General features: G+C 51.1%; 2 protein-coding genes and 1 pseudogene across 3 annotated transcripts; 1 reads left to right on the plus strand and 2 right to left on the minus strand.

Moving 5' to 3' along the window:
* Positions 1 to 793: 793 nt before the first annotated feature.
* On the minus strand, positions 794 to 2079 carry LOC136551999 (tricin synthase 1-like). Of its 2 annotated transcripts, XM_066543542.1 has the most exons (5): positions 1932 to 2079; positions 1761 to 1840; positions 1500 to 1644; positions 1247 to 1381; positions 794 to 1158 (listed from the first exon to the last, which is right to left on the minus strand). In XM_066543542.1, the coding sequence occupies exons 1-5, from the start codon at positions 2022 to 2024 to the stop codon at positions 940 to 942; spliced, it is 672 nt and encodes a 223-aa protein (XP_066399639.1). In that variant the 5' UTR covers positions 2025 to 2079; the 3' UTR covers positions 794 to 939. The 2 variants fall into 2 exon arrangements, with proteins under 2 accessions (XP_066399639.1, XP_066399638.1); XM_066543541.1 differs by having other exon boundaries at positions 1500 to 1652; positions 1761 to 2079.
* Positions 2080 to 2799: 720 nt separating this feature from the next.
* LOC136548766 (uncharacterized) lies at positions 2800 to 3381 on the plus strand (annotated as a pseudogene).
* Positions 3382 to 10951: 7570 nt separating this feature from the next.
* LOC136552000 (probable WRKY transcription factor 2) lies at positions 10952 to 15306 on the minus strand. The gene is made up of 7 exons (XM_066543543.1): positions 15025 to 15306; positions 14817 to 14946; positions 13690 to 14163; positions 12733 to 12903; positions 12164 to 12552; positions 11884 to 12087; positions 10952 to 11796 (listed from the first exon to the last, which is right to left on the minus strand). The coding sequence occupies exons 3-7, from the start codon at positions 14143 to 14145 to the stop codon at positions 11262 to 11264; spliced, it is 1755 nt and encodes a 584-aa protein (XP_066399640.1). The 5' UTR covers positions 14146 to 14163; positions 14817 to 14946; positions 15025 to 15306; the 3' UTR covers positions 10952 to 11261.
* Between the last annotated feature and the right edge of the window lie 2693 nt (positions 15307 to 17999).

Raw genomic sequence — 17999 nt, forward strand, 5'->3', positions numbered from 1 at the left:
GGAACCAACAAGACGCTTATCCGCATGCTGCCACATTGTTCTGACCCAGGCTGCCTGAAGACACTACGTGCGTATTGCCATGGCCACATCCGGTCTCCCGCAAGAGCATTGTGCCACGGTGTAGTGCCGGCACAGTTTCGCACTGCGGCCATCACGCTATCGGGCTAGGCTGCCTAGCCATGGTCAGTGACACCATGCGCACGTGGTGCCGTGGCCGCAGGTTCGAGCCACCTCGCAGTGGCCGTAGTGTCTCGCGTGCGGCTCTGTTGTACAACCATGATCGTGCCGCGTGCAACATAACGAATTATGATCCTTGTAATACACGGGCATATCTGCTAGTATATATATATATATATATAAAAGAGAAACACGCATGCACCCGGTTGGAAACGCTAGCAAGCTTCAGTGGCTCGCAGCGCCCCGCGCAGGTGGGCCGTGCTCGCTCGTGTACATGGGCCGCGGCGTGCTGCTGTCCGACTGGGTCGGCAGCGACGGGTTCCGCCGGTCACCGGCCGCCGGCTGTTACTGCAATCGGGCTGCACGAAGAAGTGGTTGGGCTCGCGCCGTACCGCTTACTCTGGGCCCAACTACACACACGCATTGACGGCCCAGGAGCAACGGCAATTGTGGTACGCAACGCCGCATACACGTCGCCCAGGCCCAAAGTCCCACGCCGCCGGGAAGAAGGTGCCGGCTCGTCACTGGCGTCGCCGGGCTGCCGTCACCCCAGCCAACCGGCTGAACAAAGATTTAATACTCAGATTGATTGATGACACACGCAAGCGCGCTGGTTGATTTATTTTCGCTCAACACCAGTTCGTTATTACAAACCATGGACATTTCCAGTACAGCCCCCAGCTCTGCATTTCGGGATGGGCAACCGCATACGGATCAGGCGACGCGGCGGCACAGCGTGAGCCCGTCGGCGATGGCGACCTGTCAGACGTGCACGCGGGGATCGGCGGCCATGGCCGCGTTGAACTCCCTGGTGGCCGCGGCGAGCGCGCGGTCCCGCTCGGAGAGCGGCTGCCACAGCGTGTTGTCGTAGGCGATGAGGCCCCCGACCCTGACCAGCTGCAGCAGCCGCTCGTGGTAGTTGAGGAAGTTCACCTTGTCCGCGTCCACAAAGGCGAAGTCGAACCTGTCCTTGTTCCCCTCCTGCAAGACAAAATCGCAGCGGCCGGCATCATCTCTGCACCGCGAGAACATTTGCACATGGATGCGGTTCTGTGTAATTTCTCTTCACCTCGGCCACCATCTGGTCCAGCACGGGCAGCGCGAGCCCGACGCGGAAGTCGATCTTGTGCGCCACGCCGGCCTTCTCGGTCACCGGCGATCCTATCTGGTCGTAGCTCTCGCGGGTAACGTCGATGGCCACGATCTGCCGCGCCAGACACGGCGACCAAGGATACAATACAACAAGGATCACGCCGCGCGCGACACCAAACAGTCAAACACAAACAAATTGCAAAGTCGCAGTGAAGTGGCCACGCACTGACCTTGCCATCGTCAGGGAGGGCGAGGGCGGTGGCGAGCAGCGAGTACCCGGTGAAGACGCCGACCTCGACGGCGTTCTTGGTTCCGAGCATCTCGATCAGGAGCCCCAGCAGCTGCACCTCGTCCGGCGACGCCGCCATGCCAGCCCTGCAGCGCTTCACAGCGCATCCAGACAGACGTCAAACACATACCGTGCAAGAGGCGCTCCGAGCGCAGGCGAACGCACGGAACGAGCAGCTAGCGGATCCGTGGGCGTGACTCACATGTGGTGGGTAGCGGTGGCGACGCGGAGCTCCCTCAGGCAGTCCGGCTCGCGCGGGAACACGGTGGATTCCAGTATGTACTAGACGAAGCGAACCAAGGTAATCGGTGAGCGCCGCACGGACGAGACGAGCAGTGGGATAAAACATTGCTTGGTGCTTCGGATGGGTTACCTCGTATAGTGATTGGCTCTTGAGGAGGGTCTTGCTGTGGAGGCTGCTCCCGGCAGCCGTCTTGTTGCCTTCTCCAACGCCGGTGGAAGCCATCCTCCGACGGAATCGAAGGTTTTGCTACCCGGCGATGTTGTTGCGGGGAGGTCGGAAGGAGTTGTTTTGTTGTGTTCAACTTGCCGGCCGCGGAGGGTAGGCCATCATTCTATAATACTCCTAAATTTCTTTTTTTGAGGGAATTCTATACTCCTATAAATAGAAGAAACGTGCGGGCCTCCACCATATGGGATTGGGCTGGGCTCTGAACTGTAAGGCAACTTATGTGACATGCATTTTATGGTCCGACAGGCCCAAAGGACCGAAAGGCGCGTGTACTCGTCTGGACAGTCAAAACCGTAAACACACGCTCAGAGAGACTGAGCACCACACCAGGCAAAAGAGATGTGTTCTGTCACAACTTGCTCATGATCGAGAATGTGAGATGCTCCCTCCTGCGTTAGGGTACTGCAGCAGGAAACGGCACGCCGAACAACCTAGGAGCCATGCCAATTCTGTGAGGGTAGGCAAGGCAAGGTGTCACAATAGCCTCATTTGCATCACTGCAATTTGCATGGCAGATGCAAGAACAACAGTACAGGCTCGTGGTCATGAGTACAGTCTGAACTTCTGAAGGCCGGGCAATGGCGCCTCATTACATGGTCAGTGCTCACTGGAAATCCTTTCTGCTAACCAACAGATCGAGGAGACGATGGATCCGAGAGTCACACGCACTGCATTCTGTCCATGGTATTTATGCCGGGCCATGTCCATGGCTGCCGCTAGCCTGCTGCCTGCTGGCACTAAGGTAGGACCTTGATCGGTACCTCTGGGCATGGACGTGACCTTCGTGTGCTCAGGCGAGGAGGCCTTCAAGATGGAGGTGGGCTACTTCGACACCGTGCAGGACGTCAAGGAGAAGCTCCAGAGCCGCCGAGGCTGGCCCGCGGCCGCCACGTCGCTGCTCCACAACGGCGCCCTGCTCGAGGACGACATCGGCGGCGTCGGCGTCGGTGGCAGCGGCAGCGGCATCGAGCGGCATGGCGTCATGGAGGGCTCCGTTATCCACGTCGCCCTCCTCGACGGCGCTCAGCACCAGTAGCAGCCAGCAGCAGAACAAGAGGACGGAGAAGAGCAAGAGGCGTGGCGACGCCGCGCCGCCGTCGCCGCCGCTTCGGGTGACCGTCGTGTCGCGGTGCGGCGAGGGCCACGTGGAGGTGGCCATGGGCACGCGCGCCACGGTGTTGGGGCTACGCGTGGGGCGGGGGCACCGTTCCCGCTCCTGCGCGACGGCGCCTACTTCTTCATACATGGACAGAGCGTGATGGATGAGTCGCGGTCCTTTGAGTGGCACGGTGTGGCCAGCGGCAACGAGGTCATCGTGTTCGACGGCTTCGTGATGAGGAACCCCACGTAGACTACTTGTGGTTTGGCCGGCGGCGTGTGCACACGTGCCCGCCGTTGCTTACGACCGGTGTAAACCGCTGCGCGAGCACTTCTAATTTCTGACTCGTGGTTCGTGAATCAGTTATATGACAAAATGCACCTTGATTCTTCTGTGCCCTATGGACCGTTAGCCACACGTTTACCGGTTCAGTTGAGTCGACCACTCACTAGTCTTATTGAGCATCCGCTAGTGTTGTCGAGCACCCAATGGCTATGCTGACCACGAACCAGCGTTGTCCGTCCCTACACACTATAGGTTAGAGGTTGGAAGAAAAGGGATAACAGAGTATACACACAGTACAGGCACCAGCGTTGGTCATAGCCCTGTATAGGAGATGGCAAAACTGAACTCTCTTTACTGAGTTGCCATGGCATTCTATTTATACAACTCTATCCATCTAGTCCTAATATAGCACACATGCTGCAACAGTAACTAGATAACACAACAGGACTGACTTCTGCGTCTGTCTCTGTATGTGGCTACAGTGCGGTAGGTGAGCCGTTCGACGCCTGCCTCTGCAGCGGCTACAGTACCATAGCAGGAGGTCTTTTCGGCGCCACCTTTCCCTTGCTGTGTGTTCACACAAGGAAGTAGTAGATTATTCTAACAATTCTTTCCTTAATCCTATTGCTATTCCTTGTATCCCTCCATGCCGATCATCTCCTTCAGCTCCGTGAGTCGAAGACGTCCGAACGGCTTGGTGAGGACGTCCATGATTTGCCGACCAGTTTCGACGAACTCGATGACGATTTGCCCTCCATCGACACAGTCCCTAAGGAAGTGGAACTTTACGTCGATGTTTTTGCTACGGTCGTGCAGAACCGGATTCTTCGTGAGGGCGATGGTGGGCTAGTTGTCCACCATCAGTGCTGGTGGGTGAGCTTCCACGTCGGTCAGCTCGCCCAGCAGCCGGCGCAGCCACACAACTTGACACGCCGCTGTGGCCACCGCTACGTACTCTGCCACGCACGTAGATAGCGCCACCACCTTCTGTTTCAGCGACAGCCATGAAATTGGGGCCGACCCGAGAAAGACGAGCACTGCAAGAGGATGCTCCGTCGTCCGTCGATGTCTCCCGCCATGTCTGGATCACTGAACACAGTGAGATGCAACCTACTCTCGCCTGGCCTTGGAAAAAATGATCCCTTGATCCACCGTTCCCCTTGACGTAGCGCAGTAGCCGCTTTACCGTAGCCTAGTGATCCTCTTTGGGATCATCCATGAAGCGACTGACGTAGCCCATGGTGAACGCAATATCCAGCCTCATGTGGACTAGGTAGCATAGACCGTCGATGATGCTCTGGTAGAGTGTTGCATCCACCTTCGCCGCAGGTATTGGCCTTCGGTAGCTTCAGCCGCTCCTCCATCGGAGTCACGCATGGCTTGTACTCAGCCATGTCGCTCCGCTTCAACAACTTGGAGGCATATGCGCTCTGACCGAGCGTGAGTTCCTCCTTTCCCTGTCTCACCTTAATGCTGAGGTAGTAGGAGAGTGAGCCGAGATCGCTCATTCGAAAACAAGCCGCCATCTCGCGCTTGAAGCCGTTGATGTCCTCCGTGCGCGCGTCGGTGATGATCAAGTCGTCCACATACACATCGACAACGGGCTCCTCCTTCTCCCATCGCTGCGTGTAGAGCGCGTGCTCGGTTGCGCACCGCTGAAACCCAATCTCACCCAGCATGGCGTCAAGCTTGGCATTCCATGCTCATGGGGCCTGCCGCTGCCCATAGAGTGCCTTGCGTAGTCAGAGCACCATGTGCTCCTCTCCCTTGATGGCAAAACCTATAGGTTGCCTGACGAAGACAGTCTCTGCCAGCTCACCATTGAGAAAGGCCGATTTAATGTCTAAGTGATGGACGCGCTAGTCCTTTGCTACTGCCAAGGCTCCATGTGCGCTACTAGCGCAAAGACTTTCTCGAAGTCGATGCCCTCGTGCTGAACAAAGCCTTGGGTGATGAGGCGCACCTTGTGCTTTATAATGGCGTCGAGCTCATCCCGCTTGACCTTGTACACCTACTTTAGGCTGATCGGATGGCATCTTGTTGGTGGATCGATGAGCTGTCATGTCTCATTTTCCTCGATCGCCTTCATCTCCTCCAGCATCGCCCATCGCTAGTTTCCGTCGTGCTCCACCAACTCGAACATGGGTGGTTCCTTTGCACTGACGAGCAGTAGCTCTTGGTCATTGAGTAGCCGACCAGCCAGTCCTGAGGGTCCTATGCCACCGACGATGTCATCCAGCCTGCGGAACTGCACCTCTTCACCTTTGTGGAAGGCATCCACGAACTTAGTGATGTCACTTGGAGGTGAGGCGAACTCAATCAGTATTGATGGAGTTCTCTGTTCCACCGGAGTGCTCCGCATAGCACTTGGAGTGCTCAGCACCACTGTAGGAGTGCTCAGCCTTAGTCTTGGAGTGGTTGGCACCACTGCAAGACCTCTTGGCTCTGCCACTGGAGTGCTCGGCACCTATCTTGGAGTGATCACCACCACTGTAGAGCCTCTCGGCACCTCTTCTAGCATGCTCTGCATCCCTCTAGGAGTGCTCGGCACTCCTCCCGGAGTGCTCGGCATCCCTCTCGAAGTGCTCAGCACTACCCCAAGAGTGCTCGACTCTACCGCTGAAGTGCTTAGCACCCCTTTTGGAGTGCTTGGCACCTCTTCCCTAGTGTCTCCACCACCATGGATGACCATGTGCTCGATGACGAAGGTGCTAGTGAAGCCGCCAGCTTCCCCCATGCTCGGACTGGTTTAGTCCCAAGCCACCTTCTCGTCGAACATGACATTGCACGAGACAAGCACCTTATCTCTATGAGGGTCGTAGAGCCGGTACGCCTTGGTACCCTCCACATAGCCCAGGAACACTATAGGTGTGCTCCTGTCCTCTAGCTTGGTGAGGTTCGGCTTCGTCTTCTTGACGTGGCCGATGCAGCCGAATGTCTAGAGGAAGGACATGCTTGGCTTGCACCCATACCAAGCTTTGAATGACGTCTTGCCCGTCAGGGTATTGGTCAGAGCGCGGTTGAGGATAAACACCACCGTGGTCACCGCCTCACCCCAGAACCTTGCCGATATGCCTTTGGCCTTCATCATGGATCAAGCCATGCCGACCACCATCTAGTTCCACCACTCCACCATGCTATTCTGTTGTGGCGAGTATGACACGGTGTGGTGTCGCATCACACCCTGATCCGCGCAGTACACAGTGAACTCCACTGAAGTGAATTCGCTGTCACGATTAGTCCTCAACGCGTGGAGCTTCTTGCCACTCTCGGCCTCCGCGCACATCTTGAACTTCTTGATCACCGCCACCGCTTCGTCCTTGCTCATTAGGAGTTGTAGCCACATGTAGCGACTGTAATCATCCATGAGTAGGAGGACGTACCTCCGACCACCGTTTGTAGCTGGCGTGTTTGGCCCACAGAGGTCGCCGTAGATGAGCTCAAGAGCGTCCTTCACACGATACTTGGCCGTCTTTAGGAATGGTAGCCTCCTCTGCTTCCCGACCAGGCAGCTATCACATAGCTCGCCTCTATGCTTGATGTGGGTAGCCCTCAGACCATATTCTCTAGCCGACCAAGCACGTTGAAGCTGAGATGTCTGAACTGGGCATGCTACATCCATGATTCCTCGGTGTGCCTTGCTGCCAGGCACACCAGCTACTCTACCTTCAAGTCGAGCAGGTACAACCGGTTTAGGGACCTCTTCACCTTGGCAAGAAGTCGCTGCTCCTGGTCCCTAATCCTAAGGACTCCGTCTTTGATTAGTACCTTGCTATCGTGCTTATCCAGCTAACCAATGCTGATGATGCTGGAACACAGCTGCAGGATGTAATATACATCCATTAGCGTGTGATGCTCCCTGTTCTGGCACCTAAAGATGATGGTGCCGCACCCTTGGATAGCCACCCTTGAGCCGTCACCAAACTTCACCATACCGGTAACATCATCGTCGAGCTCAGAGAAGGATGCCTTGGAGCCTGTCATGTGGTTGCTGACACCAGAGTCTAGATACCACCAGCTGCTCCTGGTCGGTGTCCACACATCCAAAGTGGACTTGGGCGCATGGTTCATTGAGGTTGACAGTCTTTAGGGCCTTCCCAGGTCCTTCTACCATCGTCGCCTCTTCCTTCTCCTTGGCCTCGACATCGTGCAGTGCACAGAATGTCGCCATCAAGATAGTGGCATCATCATCATCATCATCTTATGCCAGATGAGCCTCAACCTTCTTCTCATGCTTGCGATTTGGGTACACCCGTGCCTAATGGCCCATCTTCCCACAGCGCCAGCAGGCGTTGGGGTCGACCTGCTTTTTCTTTTCCGAAGAATCCTTGCCGCAGCGCTTGCCATTGCCACCGCGGCTGAAGGAGGCTGCCAGCATCTCCACCATCGTGGATGACCAGGTGCTCGATGACGAAGGTGCTGGTGAAGCCACCAGCTTCCCCCATGCTCGGACTGGTCCAGTCCCAAGCCACCTTCTCGTCAAACACAACGTCGTGCGAGACAAGCACCTTGTGTCCGCGAGGATCCTAGAGCCAGTACGCCTTGGTACCCTCTGCGTAGCCTAGGAATACCATCGGTGTGCTCCTGTCCTCCAGCTTGGTGAGGTTCCACTTCGTCTTCCTGACATGGCCAATGTAGCCGAATGTCCGAAGGAAGGACATGTTTGAATGGCGTCTTGCCCGTCAGGGCCTTTGTCAAAGCGTGGTTGAGGATGAACACCGTCGTGGTCACTGCCTCACCTCAGAACCTTACCGATATGCCTTTGGCCTTTATCATGGATCGAGCCATGCCGACCACCGTCTAGTTCCGCCTCTCTACCACGCCATTTTGTTGTGGCGAGTATGGCGCAGTGTGGTGTCACATCACACCCTGATCCACACAGTACGCAGCGAACTCCACCGAAGTGAATTCGTCGCCGCGATCAATCCTCAGCACGTGAAGCTTTTTGCCGCTCTCGGCCTCCACGCGCATCTTGAACTTCTTGATCGCCGCCACTGCTTCGCCCTTGCTCATTAGGAGTTGCAGCCACATATGTAGCGACTGCAATCATCTATGAGCAGGAGGAAGTCCTACTGACCACCATTTGTAGCTAGCAGTGATCGACCCATAGAGGTCGTGATGGATGAGCTCGAGAGCGTCCTTCAGCGTGATACTTGACTGTCTTTGAGAATGGTAGCCTCCTCTGCTTCCCTAGCCAGGCAGCTGTCACACTAGCTCGCCTACGTGCTTGATGTGGGGTAGCCCTCGAACCATCTTCTCTAGCCGACTAAGCACTGTCGAAGCTGAGATGTCTGAACCGAGCATGCCACATCCACGATTCCTCGGTGTGCCTTGCCGCCAGGCACACCGACTGCTCTACCTTTAGGTCGAGCAGGTATAACCGGTTCAGGGACCTCTTCACCTTGGAAAGAAGTCGCTGCTTCCGGTCCCTGATTCTAAGGACTCCGTCTTTGATCAGTACCTCGCTACCATGCTCATCTAGCTGACCAATGCTGATGATGCTGGAACGCAGCTGTGGGATGTAATATACATTCGTTAGCGCGTGATGCTCCCTGTTCTGGCACCTGAAGATGATGGTGTCGCGTCCTTGGATAGCCATCGTCGTCGAGCTCGGAGAAGGATGCCTTGAAGCCTGTTATGTGGTTGCTGGCACTAGAGTCCAGATACCACCGTTGCTCCTGGTTGGCGCCCACACGTCCGAGGTAGACTTGGGCACGTGGTTCGTCGAGGTTAACAGTCTTCAAGGCCTTCCCAAGTCCTTCTACCGTCGTCGCCTCTTCCTTCTCCTCGGCCTCGATGTCGTGCAATGCACAGAACGTCGCCATCAGGATAGTGGCCTCATCATCATCATCAGCTTGTGCTAGATGAGCCTCAGCCTTCTTCTTCTGGTTGCGATTTGGGCACTCCCGTGCCCAATGACCCATCTTTCCATAGCGTCAGCAGGCGTTGGGGTTGACCTGTTTCTTCTTTTCTGAAGAAGCCTTGCCGCAGCGCTTGCCATCGCCACTGCGGCTGGAGGAGGCTGCCGTCCCGGAGTTCCTCCGAGCAGCCCATTCCTCCTCTGTCAGCAGCAGTTTGCCGCTGTCCTTCGTTGCTATCGCCTGCTCTAGGCGCTCATCCACCGCCCGTAGATAGCTTGTCACATCCTCAATGGTGAGGATAGACAAGTCCAGCATCGTCTCTATGGAGAGAACGATCTGGATGTAGTTTACTGGCACGGAGTGGAGGTATTTGGAGACCGCCTCCTCTTCATCGATGGTGACGCCATGGCTCTTTAGCTTGCTGATGAGCGTCTACAGGTGGAGGGAGAAGTCCTCCACCATTTTACTATCCTTGAACTTGAGGTTGGCGTACTCCTGCTTCAGAAGCTGGGCCGTCGCCTTCTTTGCGCGATCGGAACCGACAGCGCATCGCCGCAATAGCCTCACACGTATCCTTAGCAGAGCTCTTCGCCCCAACGGCTCTCTGTACTCTGTCGGTACAACAGCAAGGATAGCCTCCAACGCTGACATATCATCTTCCTCATTGTCGGTACTCTTATCAACAGCATTCCAGAGCTGTCGGGCTCTGAGCTTGACCTTCATGGTCACCGACCACTCTACATAGTTGGTACGAGTTAGCGTCAGCCAACTGGTGCCGCTGACCTCCCGCACCGTGCGAACAACGACCTCCGGTTGTGGCTGGGCAGCCACAACAGTGACACTGCTGTTCGCCCATTTCCGAACCGCCCGTCATCGCGAGCGGTTAGTCTGGCGACGACGCTTGTACGGCTCTAATACCACTTGTTAGCCCACAGGATCACCGGCTCAGGTGAGTCGACCACTCACCAGTCTTACCGAGCACCCGCTAGTGTTGCCGAAGCACCCACTAGCTATGCCGACCACGAACGAGCAGTTATCCGTCCCCACACACTATGGCTAGATGTTGAAGAAGAGAGAGAACAAAGTATACACACATAGTATAGGCACCAGCGTTGCCCAGAGCCCTGTATAGGAGATGGCAAAACTGGACTTTCTTTACTGAGTTGCCGTGACAGTCTATTTATACAACTCTATACACCTAGTTCTAGTACAGCGTACATGCTGGAATAGTAACTAGATAACATAGTAGGACTGACTTCGACGTATGTCTCTGCATGTGGCTACAGTGTGGCAGGTGAGCCGTTCGACGCCTGCCTCTGCAGCGGCTACGGTACCATAGCAGGGAACCTTTTCGACGTCGTCTTCTCCTTACTGTGTGTTCACACAAAGAAGCAGTAGATTATTCTAACATGGACATGGAGACCTGGCGACAACAGTCTTCAGGGTTTCAGTACCGTAGGAACAACAAGGTTTCCCATGGTGTCAGACAGTGGCAACCAGCCTGCGAATCCATACAAAATTGCCGTCAAAACGCAGCGGCACCTGATCGGTTTCATGGTCTATTTTCACTTTCGGTGCTTCAAACTTATACCAGTCTATTCCCTCAAAAGGGAAAGGGAGAACACTTGATTTTCATCAGTTGCAGGCCTGAAATACCTGGAGCAGCAACAAAAAAATACAAGCGGTTTATGCCCAAATATCAAAGCTATCGCATTCATCCGATTTGTATTCACAACCAGAAATTTTGATTGATCGTTTTCCAATTTCGATAGTCTCAAAAAGACGAAAGGTATCCTTTCCCTGATTACAACAGCACGACAAAGTATCATCCTCAGCATTCTTTGCTTCAAAGAAATGCGTGAGCAGAAAAATAAAATAAAACTAAGAATTGGACGATCCATGAACACTAGAACAAAGCCATGTTGCAGTGTCGCTATCATGTATACAAGCTGAAGCAAATCTACCCCTTTTCTCTTTCCTATTTATTTACATCTGATGGCCAAAAGGAGGCCTGCTCAATATCTGTTGGTAAGCTGGTGGAGATGCATTTGCCATTGGGAAGAGTGGTTGCGAGACAGGCTCTGCCTTTGGTTCTTCCGGCATCATAAGACCTGGGTACCCCTGCATAGCTGATGAATTTCCAACCATCTTTGTAGGGGCAAGTGATCCTAAAGAGGGCATTGGGATCGTCATGCCTGGCGGAACCTTCCCGAAGCGGAAATTGCCAGTTGTTGGTCCCAACTGTCCACTCGGTGGGAGACCGAAGGAGCTGAAAGGAGAAGCCGTACCAAAGTGAGCGAAGCTGGCTTGTGCAGGTTCTTGCCTACGGTGAGAACCACCAGCTTGTGGTGCAGATGGAGCGCTGCTAGAACCAGAACTACCTTGCCCACTGTTTCTGGCCGCTGGAACTTCATGGTTGTGCTTTCCCTCATATGTTGTGATGACTGATTTCAGATCATGTGATGCTCTTTCCACATGCTTGCGCACTGAACAGCCCGGGTGTGTACATTTGTAGTAGCTCCTGCAGACAAGTGAATCAATGTTACTTAATTTCAGGGGATGGAGGAATACAGTTAAGCAGTGTAAGAAATGGTAGTGAAAGTGTGACCTTGGATTTGGATTGCCCTTAACAACCTTCTGCCCATACTTGCGCCACCGATAACCGTCATCAAGAATGTCTACCTCACTTGTGGTCTGAACAACCACCCTAGGCTCCCGGACAGCTCTTGAGGCTGCAGGCCCCATGTCAATGGTACTGGTGGTGGAGGTAGTAGTAATAGCAGTAGCGCCTAAAGCATCTAGTTCCAGCTTCCTGAAAAAGAGTATCAGTGAATTCAGTACAGTCTCTGCATCAAGTCTTAAGTGGTTAACTGATAGACAATATTAACCTTCTTTTAGATTCAGTCTCATCTTCATCACCATCACACTCTATAGAAACAGTACCATGAGTTGCCCTCTCCTCCTCTTCATTAGACAGTGTTGACGAGACATCAACTGCATCTTGAGACTCCAGGAGAGATGCATCACTATGCGCTGATACAGGAAGAAAAGCAGCTGATCTAGCCTCGACACCTTTGCCCTGCACCTTTATATTTGTTTCGTCAGCTTGCTGTTGGTCAGCTGAATAGTAACTATCACTGAACATGGAGCTAGATGTCTTCGCTTTAACAATTGTTGCACTAGTGTTATCCGTGACTGCGGTAAAGCTTGACTGAAGACTGGATTCCTGCTGATGAATATTCAACAAGGACTGCTTTTGCTGATAGGCACCATAGTCCTGTAGATCAAAACTTTTTTTAGGCACATGAATCAATTAAAAGGTATTTCATACAAAAAAACAAAAAAGAGGTTATTTTGGTGGTGAGGTTGGCATTAGAAGGAAGCCAAATAGTACTATAACACTACACTGCAAAAAGGAGGAAAAATACAGGTAGACACTAACAATCAAGGAAATAACCTTTTCTGCAGTAGAGAAACCTGTTTGTTCAGAACCTAAGTGGGGTTGGAAAGAAAACACATCATTATCAAATGTAGAATCTTCAGTTATCTTGGCAGCTGGTGGTATTGTTGACTTATCATTCGTAGCCATCAAAAATGGCAATGTGCCTGTGGTTGGAGAAGGCTGTGCCTGCAATATATATCATAACCAATTCAGCTAAGTCCGCGTGGCAAATATTAAAGCGCAGGCACAGGGATGAATTTGTAAGTGTTGGTCCAAAATTAGCAGCTATAGAATCAAAACAGAAGCCAAGCTTCTAAGACACCAATCAGAGGACTATATTTCTAATATAACAATGTTTTGCACAGTAGACAACAATCGGTGCTGTAGTCACATGCATAAGTATACTGTAGAAAAATCATGTTCTATACAGTAGGCACCAATCAATGTTCTTCTATACTGTACCAAATTCAATGTCTGAAAACTGCAATATGAAAGTCTTCAGTGCTTGCTCCAATTATGACTTTATTTCAACCTTGGATAATAGTGTAACTGTTATGTGGCTGCTAGGACTGAGAGGGAGAGAGCTGAGGGAGAGGCCGCGTCTGTCGGGGCTACAGTACCGGCGGTGCTACAGTAAAGCGGTACTGTTTGTGGCCATAATTGTGGCGGCTGGGGCTGCTGGAGGCGGGAGGCCGGCCGGGGGCTTTGCCCACGGCCGAGCAAGAGGGAAGGGATTTCTTTCTTAATTCTTGTTTAATTAGATTAATACATTTCATCTCCTTATATAAAGAGGTTTACTTGATTCCCAAGCAAGGCTTACTTGACCCTTAAGCAAGCGACCCTTATCTCTAATTAACCCTAACACTAGCAGGGCTATACCGCCAGCCCAGGCCCAATAGGCTCGTGACGTACTCTAACAGTAACAGATAAATCTTGATAGCACAAGAAACCAATTAAGGAAATATCACATACCATTTTATTGTAGAGAAAAACAGGAGACTCAAGAAGTGTAGTTGGGCTTAGACCAGGTGGAATTGACACAGGAGATCGAATAACTGCAGATGAACCAACTCGAGAAGTATCAATTTTTGCGACACTGAAACCTGCTCTCGCAGCCCTGCGCTCCGCCAAACCACCATTGGAGTTTGATTTATGATTAGCACTGAACAAAGTTGGCTTCAGGGAGAAACCCTTTTGAAATGGGTCATTGACAGCATGAGCAGGGACCTCCTCGCTCGAATTCACAACTTCTCTGCTCTTTTCGGATTGATCATGGGTCTTGTTGGTGCCATGTTCACTGAAAAAACCAGAGAATGGCTCGGAGCTGAATTCTTCATTCAGGAAGCTTGACATGAGTGTTCTTGGGCTTGGTGTAGGGGGCGGCAACCATTCGTCAATGAGGGATCCATGGTTACTTGCGCCGGCCATGCCAGAACTCTCTCTCAACTGAAATAAGTGCCATGTAATACGTACCACATTAGTCATGTTGAAATAGGTTGCCCGGTAGTAAAATTGAGCAAAAAAAATCCTTTATCTTTTTCTCTTTACATAGCGAGGACAACAAAGTTGAAAACCAATCGGGATCATATAGCAGAAGAAATTAGCCAAAAGGCAGAACACAAAAAACAAATAAACCTGTATATGGCCAGTAGCACACAGACCAACTAAACTCCAGTAAGAAAACGTCAACTAAAATAAATCAACTAAGATAAACCGCAGCCTTTACAGGAGTTGAAGAGTTGACAAATCAACTAAAATAAACCGCAGCCTTTACAAAATTTTCCAGAAAATTCATTTACGAGTGACCGAAAACACACATTCGCATGCAGAACGAAGAACCCATATTACAGCCCAAGCAAGTAAATTGCAAACCAAGCTGCAAACTTTCCCCCAAGAAAGCACTGAATCGCCGCAACTGAAATGAGAAAAATAAAATCCAAAGACGCGAACTTTGCGATCCCCAAACGATCTCATCAATCCTCAACAGCTCTGAAAAAAAATTCTATGCCGACCTATGCGCCTTCATCATAAACATAAACACAGATGCAAGAAAAGGTACAGTCATCAAAATAGAACAGGAGAGGACTTGCAACTGGCACCTGAACTGGGAAGGGCGACGTCTCCAATACCAAATGATTTGAGTCTTGTCCTCTTCTCCCCGAAAGCGAAGCAGCAGAGCGCAACAAAGCCGTCAGGTACAGGCACGGATCATGTGAACGGAAATTCCTCCTACAAGAACACGAAGAGCTAAAAATGGGGACTCCCTTTATCGATGTTCTTGTGTGCCTCGCCCTTCCACCAACCTACCAAAAGGCTACTACAAACGAGGGGAACGACGAAGATCTCGGGGGCACAAATGGAGCTGCTGAGCTTCCATTCCACCAACGAAGAACCCTAAGAGAACAAAGGAGTCGGAAACAGAGGAAAGAAACTCCCAACAAAGTGAGATTTTGCTCCCTCTTTCCGCCTTTCTTTCTCCAGCCTCTCGGTTCTCCGGCCGCTACTTTTTTTAGAGAGGGAAGAGGGAGAGCCGGGGAGGGGGGAGAAGAGTAGGAGAGAGAAAGGCGGTTTGACCGATGAGACGATGGGGTGGGGGTGTGTTTAGCCGTCGAGTTTTGAAGTCATATCGGATGTGAGGATAATAGGAGAGATTTTTGATATTAATAAAAAAATAAATTACAGAATCCATCAGAAAATTGCGAGACGAATCTAATAATATTAATTAATCGATCATTAGTACATGTGGGTACTGTAGCACGTAAGGTTTTTTATGAACTAATTAGACTTAAAAGATTCGTCTCGTGATTTTGTCGAGAACTGTGTAATTAGTTTTTTTTTTGTCTTCATTTAGTACTACATACATATGTCCAAATATACTTTTTTACTGTAAGAGGTAAAATTTTTTGAAAACTAAACATGTCCTTACCCTGAACAGGCGATGGCTCTTTATGGCAAAAAAAAAAAAATGCTCTCCTCTGTTCCTATGGTTTTAATTTTTCAACTCTCTTCCCTCTCTTTCATAAAAAAAACTATCTTTTCTCTCACTGGTCCCTCCCAATTGGCTATATAGAGTCTGTACATGGTGATTTCTTTTTTCTCAATTGGTTTCTCCCTTCGGCTTGATCTTATGTGAACACTATTGAATGAAAATGAGTCATAGGATTCTTAACCTATGGACGCGGTGTGGAAATACGGCACCACTTTTGCCTCACTTTCGTCCTAGGTGTGAGCTCGTATTCACCTTGACCACCGCTATAGCGCGCTACTTTACTCACATGGCAGCCAAATGGATATAGGAAAGTATTAATTGGTCTAAAAATCTCACATTGAGCCCCCCCTAAACATTAATTAGTGCTAAATGTGTCAAGGGGATCAATGTTACTGACAATAGGAGAACATTCTCAGAAAGAAAAGAAAAGGTGTAGTACACTGATATAGTAGCAAACAATAAAGAATATATGTCTAATCTAAAATCTATAAGTAGGGATACTTTGGAAGCATCACTCTTGATGGCTCTCTGTAAATAAAACAAATGAAAGGTGAGCTGAACATCAAGACTAAGCCTGTCAAACAATGCACGCCCAATGTTAATTATTTTACGGGCAATATGTGAAGGTGTAAAATTTGACCGCACAAAACATCATACAAACGCGTAAACGTTCAGATATACACGTGTACTTACCCATTTGAAACGCATACGGATATAGAGCCTATAAACGACTTCAAGAGAGTGGATTGGTGGAATATCCAACATGGGCGTTTTGTTATCGACGGATATTCTTCCTATAATAAGAATAAAAAATAATGATAAATATGATCCACTATGCCGAATCAGAAACCAAAACTCGGGTGTGGTGAGTACAAACGTAAATGTTCAAACATACACGTGCCCTTATCCATTTAAACGCGCATGCATACATCTTGACCCTATAAATGACTTCAAGAGAGCGTGGGTCGGCGGAATCTCAACCATAGACATTTTTGTCATCGATAACAAAACAAAAAAAAAATGATAAATACAATCCACTATGCCGATTCAGAAACTGAAACCCAAGTGTGGTGAGTACAAACGTAAACGTTTTCACATACACGTGCACTTATCTAATTAAACGCACACGCATACATCTTGACCCCATTAATGACTTCAAGAGAGTGGGTCGGCGGATCTCAACCATAGACATTTTTTTATTGACAGATATAGTGCCCCTATAATAAAAGGAAAAAAAATAATGATAAATACAATTAACTATGCTCAATCAGGAAACAGAAATCTAGATGTCAAGTTTTTCACCATAGGAAGTGCTATAACACTAATCAGTGAATTACACTTGATGCGAAGAACCAAATCTTCCAAGGAACTGTATTTATTTTGTACATGCATCGATGAAAATATGTGGTGCCCAATATAAGGCCCTGTTTGGTTACTCCTTCTAAAAGTTTTAAGAGCTAAAATCTGGATAGAATTTGTCTAAAGAACCAAACATCTTCTTCTAAAAGCTTCTAAAAACTTTAGGAGTGGCGAAAAAAACTTTAGGAGCTCCACCCTCTCTTAAAAGCTCCTAAAGTCTATCCTAGACCCCCACTACCCTTCCTTTATTGCTCTGCCCCTCTCTCTCTCCCACCCGCGCCTCCCTCTTGCGGCCCTCTACCCTCCACCGACGGATCCCCGCTGGATCCCCGCCGCCGCCACCCACCGGGATCTCCCCTCCCGCGTGACGCCCGTCGGATCCGTCTCCCGCGCCCCTCCCGCCCACGCCTTCGGCCTCACCTCGCCGGATCCGCCGGCCCCAAACCGGTCCGCTGCTCCTTCGCGCTGGACCTGGAGATGGCGGCGGCGCTACTACGCCTCCATGTACCCTCCGTCTTCCTTGCCGTCATGGGGCCCGAGTCGGCGCTGCCCCTCTGACCTCCTCCCGCCAGTTCCCCGTCCTCGACCCTCGCGCCGCCGGATCCGCCGGCCCCCGCCGCCACCAGTGCACCGCCGCCCGTGCTCCCCGACGGACAGGGGGAAGGCCATGACCAAGACGAGGCGGCGGCGCGTGGTGTAGCTGCTCACGCTCCCGTCCATCGAGATGGCCACCTCTGCGGAGACAGCGAGGGCCACGACGGGAGCAGAGAAGGAGCAGGGGTAAAGAGGAGGGCTTGCATGGTCTATTTGCTAGTGCATTTATTGCTTTTAGTCAGTTTTAGGAGATGGAACCTAAACACTCTTTTAGTAGGTTTTGACAGCCTCATAAAAGCTTCTAAAACTTTTAGCTCCTAAAAATTTTAGGAGCTCGGAA

The sequence above is a fragment of the Miscanthus floridulus genome, chromosome 4 (genome assembly GCF_019320115.1).
Source record: "Miscanthus floridulus cultivar M001 chromosome 4, ASM1932011v1, whole genome shotgun sequence".
NCBI lineage: Eukaryota > Viridiplantae > Streptophyta > Magnoliopsida > Poales > Poaceae > Miscanthus > Miscanthus floridulus.

Coding starts and splice junctions, on each gene's coding strand:
- LOC136551999 (XM_066543541.1), bottom strand. CDS start 2,024: ATGGCTTCCACCGGCGTTGGAGAAGGCAACAAGACGGCTGCCGGGAGC. Junction 1,653..1,760: donor GCCACCGCTACCCACCACAT/GTGAGTCACGCC, acceptor TGCGCTGTGAAG/CGCTGCAGGGCTGGCATGGC. Junction 1,382..1,499: donor CCCTCCCTGACGATGGCAAG/GTCAGTGCGTGG, acceptor CTGGCGCGGCAG/ATCGTGGCCATCGACGTTAC.
- LOC136552000 (XM_066543543.1), bottom strand. CDS start 14,145: ATGGCCGGCGCAAGTAACCATGGATCCCTCATTGACGAATGGTTGCCG. Junction 12,904..13,689: donor TTTTTCTCTACAATAAAATG/GTATGTGATATT, acceptor TATATATTGCAG/GCACAGCCTTCTCCAACCAC. Junction 11,797..11,883: donor AAGGGCAATCCAAATCCAAG/GTCACACTTTCA, acceptor ACTTGTCTGCAG/GAGCTACTACAAATGTACAC.